The sequence below is a fragment of the Lepidothrix coronata genome, unplaced genomic scaffold (genome assembly GCF_001604755.1).
Source record: "Lepidothrix coronata isolate B3197 unplaced genomic scaffold, Lepidothrix_coronata-1.0 Scaffold220, whole genome shotgun sequence".
In the NCBI taxonomy this organism is placed as follows: domain Eukaryota; kingdom Metazoa; phylum Chordata; class Aves; order Passeriformes; family Pipridae; genus Lepidothrix; species Lepidothrix coronata.
The window spans coordinates 717886-727823 of NW_016690400.1; the positions used below are offsets into that span (position 1 = coordinate 717886).

The window sequence follows — 9938 nt, forward strand, 5'->3', positions numbered from 1 at the left end:
CCACCGCCCACTGAGGGCCGGCGGCACCAACCGAGGGCCGGCGGGCGGGGCGCAGCGCCCCCCCCTTGCCGCGCGCCGCGGGGCGGGGCCGGCGCGGCCCTCGCGCCTCGGCCGTTGCGGTTCGGGCGTTGTGCGGCCGCGCGCGCCCCCGTGTGTCGCGACTGTCGCCGACGGCGGGCGATGGAGGAGCCGCCCCCGCCGCCCCCCGCCGCCAGCCCCGACCCAGCTGATCTCGAGGCTGTGTTTCAGGCCCTCGAGGAGATGCTTGCTTCGTCCCACCCTGAACTGGCTGCGTTTTTGGAGGTGACTTCGGCATAGCGATGGCTGGGGGTCTGCACGGAGGGGCTTTCAGTGTTGTCACGCGCCTGAGAAGTAAAGGCATCTTTAATTAGGGGTTTGCTTGCTAAATCAATATTTTAAAAAGAAGAGGGAATCAAAAGTATCCCGTGTTAATGAGCATGAGACGTGTTAACCTGTGTTGGCCAAGTTTGGCTGCTTATTTTCAGAGGAAAAATGCATAGTGCTGGTGCATTCGTGGTGATGAAGTACAAGCTTTTTGGGTTATAACATACTGTCTTTGATCTTAAATCAGAGAGTATTTTTGCCAAGGATTTTGGTTGAAAATTCAGGGAAAGGCTTTTTGTTGAAAATTCAGGGAAATGGTTAGATTGAGTTACCAACTTTCTGTTTTCTGCGGAAAATACAATTCATGAACATTTGGTTGGTATAAAGCATCTTCAGTTGTTTGTGGTATCCTGCAGGTTGTGACTGTCCTTTGCTCTACCTATGCCTGGTCCTCCCTGTGTACAAAACTGTAAGTCTCATGTGCAGTGAGGGGCATGGGAGAGGTCACTCTCTTGTGGCACCAAATGTGGGCTCTCTTTCTTTTGGTTTTCAACACAAAGGAAAAGCAAGAGGTTCTCAGCATCTGTTGCTGCTGCACAAGATCTGCCTTGCATGTGGGTGCTCGAAATTGCCATGTTGGTATATGTGCTGAAGCTACAGTTGGTTGTTCTCTCAGTATCTTGTTGCCTTCAATAAACTTTCTAGCTTGGAGATCTAGCTGATGCAAACTTCCTACTATTGGTCTCCACGTTACGAAGATTAGTCATCTTCCTTTTGGGTGTCTCTCCAGAAAGAGCTGTATATTCCAATCAAAGCTGTATATTCCAATTCCTGCAAAGCTCCAGCCTGGACTGGACTCTTCTGCTCAGTGCTGTGTACGGAAGAGTACCTCCTTTCGCTAGTGCATATGGAGGTGGCAGGATTCCTTCCTTAATGCCTACTCAGTGTATTGTCTTGCCTGCACTTTGAACTCTGGCAGTTTTGACAGCTTTTGAACTGCACTTTGAGAAGTGTATCTTTTCCATTGTTGAAGGCCTTTGGCAGTTGGGGTCTAGACTTCCTTGTTAGGAACAGAGGGATTAAGTGTGTGAGCCATGGAGTTGTTGGGGAGCAGGTGTTTTGGTTTTAAGGCCTCATGACTTGTGTAATTACTGAGAAGGATGATGTTGGTCCTGGATGTGAAGTGGTTAAAGACTTGGAGCAATTTGGGGACTATTAGGCCTTTTGTTTGAAAGATTCTCTCTTTTTATTAGAAATGTTCTTTCTCTAACTCTTGCATCTTCTCAGACTTTCCTGGAGAGTTCTGTTTCTGTATTAGCACAGGTCTTTTTGCGTATTACAATACAGCTTTGCCAAATAATGTCTCTGTATTTCTATTAATATGCACAGGCATTGCCTTTTGAAGTATCTAAGGTTGAGTAAGGTCAGACTTAAGGTGAGAAGTGCGATTTTTTGGAATTACCCATGTCTTATTACCCAGTTTGATGCTCTTTGATTGCAGGGCGTGCACAATCACCCATCTTTAGGATACTGTTGGATAGGCTGTTCACAGAAGAGATATTCTTGAACAGGTCATAGTGAGAATATCTTTATGGCTAAAAGTAAATTCTAGGTACTTAACTTTGGCCCTTAATTTCCTCAGTGGAATAAAAACCTAGCTATGTTGTCTGGCTTTCTGGGATTTTTTGACCCTACAGATTTGTGTCATGATCATGGAAATGTACCCATTCAGTAAATGGTTGCCTGCAAAACATATACAGAGTGGTAGCAGAGGGCTCCAAAAAGAAAGCAACATATTACAATTTAATGACTTAGCAAATGAATGGGGTGAGCTGAGGTTCCCAGCCAGATATATGTGGCTCATGTGTACAGTTTTGCACCACACAGCCCTTTGCAGTGGTTTGAGCGAGATCTCTTGTTAACAATACATGTGTTGGTAACTAAGAGGGCACCTGGATTTTTCCTGGCTTGTTCCTTATAGAAAGTGTAGTGAGCGAGGGCGCAATTCAGACTGTGAGGAGATGTACTCTCACTTGGTATATTCTAGTTTTCTGATTTCATGTTTTGATTAATAGGACACTTTGTAAGAGCCTGAGTTTCAATTTGGCAACCTTCTGAATTTAAAACACTTACCATGTAAACCACCTGAGCAGTGTTCACCTTGTGTTACATGTCTTTTTGGAGGGGAGAAGAACAGTTATTACTGTGTCCCTAAAGAGATTACAAGAAAATATGGAGTGATCTCTGGGTTTATATTTTTTTTTCTATTCGTTTCTCTTTTAAGGAGAATATCATGGGTCAATGTGAACCTTCAGGAAGTGAACCTGTGAGTGTCACGGTAGAAGAGAAAACTTCAGCTGGCAACGTGAGCTGTGGGAACAATTCCCCCGAGCCAGAGGGCCCTGGTAAAAAGAGAGTCTGCATGTTTTTAGAGATGACTGAGACAGCTACTCTGAGCCTGACTTTTACAGAAAGGGGAGAGCGGAATAGTCGATCCAAGAGCTGATGGTAGAGTTGGAGGAGCTGTTGCTTATTTCAAAGGGCAGTTTCTAGATCCCAGATAATAATACTAGTTAATAGCTCACAATGCCCATTGGTGTCAACCATTTAAGAGAGGACCGAGGTCTCTTTGTCAGTACAGAGAAAGAACAAGGCTGGAGTTCTGCTTGTGAGAGGTGAATGTCTCTGTTCAGAGTTCTCCTGGGTGCCGTTTGCAATGCTAGTGCTGCAACTTTTATTGGGGTACTTCAAAACCTGAAAGTTTGGAAAACTCGGAAGAATTCCTGTTCTTTAAACAGCAGGCCTGAAATTCGCAAGTGAGAGCCTGTCTTTCAGGCTGTATTTTATAATCTCTGATAGAAGTACAGTTGCTAGGTGTGCTGCCAAGGGAGGCATACACACACAGGACCAGTAATGACTCAGTATTCCTTTTGCTTCTTAGATGTCCATCTGCTGTACCTTTCCAGAAGGGCTGCTCTGCGTGGGAGGAAGGCAGTGAGGTCCAGGCCTGGGCCAGCCCTGGCCGGTGACGATGGCTGCAGCTCTGCTGGGCCATGCCCTGACCGTTACCATGACCACCACAAAATCCTTGTAAACCTCAAGAGCCTGATGAGGGCCCACACAGAGAAGCTGGCAGCTGGCATGGAGGCGCCCAGCCACCCACCCAACCACTTCCAGCAGCAGTTGGGCACAGCAGTGAATGGGGACCTGCTACAGTCACCCTCGACCCTTGGCAAGGCCAGCAAGACTGGTGAGATGCAGTGGTCCATGTGGGACTATGATGGGTTTGAGGGTGGCATGGGATTTGAAAACTGGCACTCCCCTGATGCGGGAAGGTTACCTGTCCTTGCTGGTGGCTGCTCAGCTCAGTTCACCCAGTATAGGACAAGGACTGTTCTTCAGGAAGGCTGCCAATAAGCACAGCGAACATGGTTCATGAGTGCCCCAGTCTGCCTGTAGGCTACAGTATAGTCTCTGTGTGTGCTGCACTGAGAATACCCTGTCCTGCTCCCTGTGGAGCTGGCCCAGCCCTGCCAGATGAGACATACTGCTCCTTGCCCAGCTGTAGGGATGCTTAATTGTAGCAAGCTCTCACTGATTCTGTGTGAGATGATAGGCTGGTCGTGTGCAGGGTCAGCTGTAGCATCCTGTCAGTTTTGTGCAAAGAGGAAAAGACCTGGAAGTAAGCTTTCTATCAGCTGTTTCCTGCAAAGGAATTGCAAGCTAGACAATTTTTCAAGAGGACTGAATGGGTAGGTGAGAGCTAAATAGACAAGTTATTTCTTTTGAAAATCTTTGGGAAGATACAAAGGACTGTGATTATGAAGTTTCTGTGTGTTTGTATATAAAATTTACAATCCATATTTTTAATATCTCTACACATCAATTAGAATACATGTTTTTTAAGATGAAGAAACCAGTCTTCAGATCACTTGGGAGGTAAGAATACATTTCTGGAATTTAGTCCTCTGTGCGATTCCTGAAATGTTCAGTCAAAGGAAGTATACCAAACACTCTGCATACCAAACACAGCTTCTGTAAGTTTGATGACTATGTTTGAATTCTTGCAGCCACACTGCAGAATTGTTCAGTCCCCAATCCTGTGACTGGCACTGCTGGTTCTGCAGCTTTGACCAACACCAGTGGCAGTGATTTCCAGGTGAGTGGAGCATCCTGGCATCCAGGGAAAGTGGAGAAGACTGTATGAATGAAGTGTAGGCTTATAGCCTTCTGTAATGAAGGAGCTAAATTCAAATGTGTATCTCCTTGAGAAGGTGAAAATATTGGGGTTTACAAATATCTATTAAAAGAAGCACTGAAGAGGGAAAGAGTAATTTTGTCATTCAAGTGAGGTTTCAGGGCAGCAGCATAGTGTGTGTCCTCATCAGTGGAGTGGTTTTTTCTTCAGAAGTTTTTTGTCTTGACTCCGCCAGAATTTGTCTTAGTTAACTAGTCTATGTTTGTCCTTGAAGAATTTCTTTGCCTGGACAAAAAGAGAGTCTTTAATATTCTGAAAAGACTCTGGGAGCCCTGAGTTTCAATTGCAGACTGAGAAAAACTATGATAATCTTTGGAATTGGTTCCACCTCAGAGATGTCTTATTCAAGAGAACTACAGTATTTACTATAAATGATTTATATGATTCTAGTGGAAACCACACTTTATTTGGAGGGCCTGGCTTATCAGATGGCGAAGGATTGGAAGTAGGCTTCCTTTTCTACTACAGCATAATGTATATCCTTTGGGGTTTTTTCTCTCACAGAGGACAAGCAAAGCAATTTATACTTACTTGTGTTAAAAAAAGGCTTGATCCCTTACCCAAGCGTGATCATCCAGTTTCCTGTCTTGCAAATATCAACCTTTGTCTTGTGTTCATGATTTTTTTTTAGATACAAGCATATCCAAGAGGATTGGGTTATTGCCACAATAACATGTAAAGATAGAAATAGCCAATGTCCAGTAAGGCCACTGATACTCTAATATTTCTTTTTCACACAGCGCATCTTTGTCCTCTCATTTTCACCATGAGCTACTTTTTCATCCAGGACTTTAGGATCAGTCTGAGTGATGGGAAGTCACAATCAAAGAACTTGTCTCTGAGACAGCTGAGATCAATGTTTGAGACAGCAAATCATTCCAAAGTTTTTGGTTTAGTCCTTGCAGTCCCTGAAAAGGTGTGGTGACATTTAACTTCCTGTGTACACTGTGCTTGTCTTATAAGTGAAATGCTCACCTTCTCTTTCACCAGTCTTGTTAAATGAGATTATTTTTCCTCATGAGCTCCAGGAACCAGCAAACTATTAAGTCTTCTGAGTCCTGACTCTGCAATGTTTTATTGTTCATTGTTTCATTTCTGCCTCCCTCTGATCCTTGTCTGTCACATCTTCTCTAGATAAACTAAAAAGGTGTTAATTGTATCTTGGTGGAGACACTTTCTCCTATTGGTGTACAAGGTCCTGTAATGCACCCAAGAAGATGATCTGTGTTATAACAGCTTCAGACTGGGGTCCCCTAAGAAGAGGCAGAAGAAGTTGCAGTGTGAGTTGGTTGGTTGATTTGTTTCTATCAGGGATAAGCTCATCCCTGGCTGTTGACTTGGTAACCTGAATCTTGCTTAAAATCCTGGCTACTTAAGGCAACAGACAAGCAGTGCAGCAAAAGTGAAACACCTTGTTCATATTAAAAAAAAAGCAAACAAAAAACAACCAACTGAAAAAAATGCGAAATGAACTGTGGTCAAACATAAATCATGAAATTATAAAGGTGGTTTCCCTTTAATGAAAAGGCTTTGCTTAACCAAAATTTCTCAGATTCCAGCTTTTACCTTTCCTTACTTTTCCTCCATCCTCCTCAGTTTGTGGCTATCTTCAGGCTGGCACATCTCCATGAATCCACACTAGGACTTGACTTCATACCCAGCAGAAAGGGTCTCATCTCTTTCTGCTGTTCCCTCTGGGGACTTCTGATGTTCATGCTGCTGAGAGACCAAGTCTTTTACCAGCGTTTAATCTGTTATGACTTTCCTTATAATAGTTGATTCTGTGGCTTCCTATTCTCTAATTTATTCATCTGTGGAAGAAGCTTTTTATGAATCATTACCTCAGCTAGAAAGTCTGAAGATAATGAGGCACTAAGGTCTAATCCTTCACGTTAGATCTCTTCCGAAGTAAGATTCTATTTCACATAGCCACGAGTTTCTGTTCAACATCATGATATGACTCATCTTTGTCAGAAGAAATTACCCTTCCAGAGTCCTTTAACTCTGACGCATCTCCAGAAGAAACAGCAGTATGGACACTGGTTGTTAAAATGGGACTGACCTTTTCACTAGTGTAGGATTTGCTGCTTTTGAAAAACTCTTCTTGTCTTCTTTCTGCTTAGAATGTTGTTTAATTTATATGAATTCTATCAAAAAAAAGGACCCTTGGATTACTGACTGTATCCTGTCAGCTTCTAATGGCAATGAAATATTTTAGTAGCATTCAGACCTACTCTGTGGTGGCAAAGGTATTTTTGGAAATCACTCCTTGGGAGGATGTGTATGTGGACAACTACTTGAAGAAGAACGAGATATTATAGGCAGGGAACTGTGTTCCTGCAGTTGTGTTGTCCATATGTATGTTTGCAGTGTAGGAACCTTTTCCTGTCTCTTAAAAATCTTGTGGTTTGTGATGCTTTTATATACAGCAGGAACACTGTAGTTCTTGAAGAAGTGAAGGCAGGTAGATTCTCTTTGTCATTTTCTGTCACAGGGAGAAGTCAGACTAGATATTGCATGTCAGCTGCTGGAGGAGATGTTATCATCCAATCCGGAAATGGCTGCCTTTTTGGAGGTAACTCTATTTGATAGCAGTGCTGGGGTCTGCACTGAGAGCTTGTGAGTATTGTTGCATGCCTGAGAAGAAAAGGCTTCTTGAAACCAGCTTTTAATGGACAGTGAAATGTTTGCTTTGTAAAGCAAGACTGAAAAAGAGCAGGGAATGAAAAGGTACCCCATGTTTTTGAGAATGAGATGTTAGCCTGTGTTGGCCAGGTTTTGGTGCACAGTTTCATGGGAAAAATACATAGTGCAGGTGCATTCATGGTGATGAAGTGCAAGCTTTTTAGGTTATAGGATACTGTCTTTGATCTTAAATCATGGAGTATTTTGAAGATTGCCACTGAAGGCAAAGATTTTTGTTGAAAGTTCAGGGAAATGGTTAGATTGAGTTACTAACTTTCTGGTTTCTGTGGAAAATGCAATTTATGACTATTTGGTTGGAATACAGCATTTTCCATTTTTTATACTTTGTGATATCCTGCAAGTTGTGATTGCCCTTTGTTCTACCTGTGCCTGGTCCTCCCTGTGTACAAAACTGTAATTCTTACATGCAGTGTAAACAATCTATGTATAATGTAAATGAGCAGTGTTCACCTTGTGTTACGTGTCTTTTTGGAGGGGAGAAGAACAGTTATTATTGTGTCCCTAAAGAGATTACAAGAAAATATGGAGTGATCTCTGGGTTTATATTTTTTTTTCTATTCGTTTCTCTTTTAAGGAGAATATCATGGGTCAATGTGAACCTTCAGGAAGTGAACCTGTGAGTGTCACGGTAGAAGAGAAAACTTCAGCTGGCAACGTGAGCTGTGGGAACAATTCCCCCGAGCCAGAGGGCCCTGGTAAAAAGAGAGTCTGCATGTTTTTAGAGATGACTGAGACAGCTACTCTGAGCCTGACTTTTACAGAAAGGGGAGAGCGGAATAGTCGATCCAAGAGCTGATGGTAGAGTTGGAGGAGCTGTTGCTTATTTCAAAGGGCAGTTTCTAGATCCCAGATAATAATACTAGTTAATAGCTCACAATGCCCATTGGTTTCAACCATTTAAGAGAGGACCGAGGTCTCTTTGTCAGTACAGAGAAAGAACAAGGCTGGAGTTCTGCTTGTGAGAGGTGAATGTCTCTGTTCAGAGTTCTCCTGGGTGCCGTTTGCAATGCTAGTGCTGCAACTTTTATTGGGGTACTTCAAAACCTGAAAGTTTGGAAAACTCGGAAGAATTCCTGTTCTTTAAACAGCAGGCCTGAAATTCGCAAGTGAGAGCCTGTCTTTCAGGCTGTATTTTATAATCTCTGATAGAAGTACAATTGCTAGGTGTGCTGCCAAGGGAGGCATACACACACAGGACCAGTAATGACTCAGTATTCCTTTTGCTTCTTAGATGTCCATCTGCTGTACCTTTCCAGAAGGGCTGCTCTGCGTGGGAGGAAGCTAGCAAGGGAGAGCCCGTGAAAATGGGCTACCTGGGATACCCCTGTATATAGTTATATTTATAGATGTATATAGCTGTAGGTATATGGATATTTAGGTAGGTATATTGATATTTGTATATTTACATATAGACAGTACAGTTGTAGCAATGTGCAATAAATTCGATTTTTTAAACTGAATTTGATATATGTAGATTTATATATAGCCAACAGACTGACTGCTCCTGGCTCTCTCCCAGGCAGTAAGGGCATCCTCCCCTAGCACTGGGAGTTCCTGTCAGTCCCCCGGGGTGGAAGGAATAGCAGAATTACTGCTTCCACTCTGCATCCTCCTTGCAGACTCTGAGAACCATGGACACTATGCTGGAGGTGATGGTGCTCAGCTCTTCTGCCTCCAGAGTCGACAAATTGCTGCAGGACAGCTTTGAGGTGTGGCCTGTGTGAAGAGTAGGGATCACAGTGCTGTTCCTCACCCTTTGTGGGAGGGTTTGCCCACTCCTGGGTGAGTGGCCCCCAGCCCAGTGCTACGCAGGCAGAGCACGCTGTGTGGAGGGTATCCACCTCCCCTGAGGAGGCAGAGGCTGGCACCAAGCTCTTCTGGAGCACAGTGGCTGCAGAGGATGGCACCTGCCTGGCCACAGAGTTGGCCCAGAGCCTTTGTCCCAGGCCTTTGAGGGACTCCAGGGACAGGAGCCCTCCAAGACTTTGCTCAAGGTCAGAGGAAGCCTTGGGGGATGGTCCAAGTCTTGCCCAGGATTGGAGTTGAGCTGCTGCCGCTGGAGCGAGTGTCTGCTCCCAGGGCTCATCTGCAGCTTCTCTCTTCCCAGGTGCTGCTGGACTTGACCCAATCTGAAAGCACAACTGTGCAGAAGAGGGTTCTGGGGAGGATCAGGAATCTGATCCATGGGCTGGCCAACGTTTCCAAATGGAGGTAAGGCCCAGGAACCGTCCAGCTGGGAAATGTGCTCCTCCCTGCTACTCTCCCTGTCAGGCTGCTGCCCAGCTGACTGCTCCAGGGGACCTGCAAGGCCTTTCACAGCCCAGACTCACCTGGATCTAGCCCTGGATACTGCTGTTAGGGAAATTTCCCTGTCCATCGAAGGGCCACTATGGCAGTCATACTTTCACAGCCTGAGCTAGGACCAAAGACCCTTCGCAGCTACACACCCCACACTGACACATTCAGGCCGGGTTTCCTTACCAGCCCAACCCCAGGTTTCCCATAGCAGAGTCTCAGATGTCCTAATCCTTAAAATTATTTAATCTTGGTGGTCTAGTGGTTAAGGTGCAGGACTCTCACCGCTGCGACCCGGGTTTGATTCCCAGCCCCCCGGGCAGATGGAGCTCGT

At 44.7% G+C, this 9938-nt stretch overlaps 1 protein-coding gene across 10 annotated transcripts in view; it reads left to right on the forward strand.

Moving 5' to 3' along the window:
* Positions 1-9938, forward strand: part of LOC108506593 — a 24889-nt gene that overhangs the window by 10734 nt on the left and 4217 nt on the right. The window contains exons 1-8 of one of the 10 annotated variants that reach the window (XR_001877807.1): positions 152-303; positions 2630-2750; positions 3287-3595; positions 4416-4504; positions 7098-7178; positions 7884-8004; positions 8541-8687; positions 9417-9523. Coding sequence is in view for 6 of the 10 variants with exons in the window: in XM_017833778.1 (XP_017689267.1) it covers positions 181-303; positions 2630-2750; positions 3287-3595; positions 4416-4504; positions 7098-7178; positions 7884-8004; positions 8541-8611 (915 nt within the window). In the remaining 4 variants the exon portion in view is untranslated. The other 9 variants (XR_001877808.1, XR_001877809.1, XR_001877810.1 and 6 more) reach the window with 9 other exon arrangements.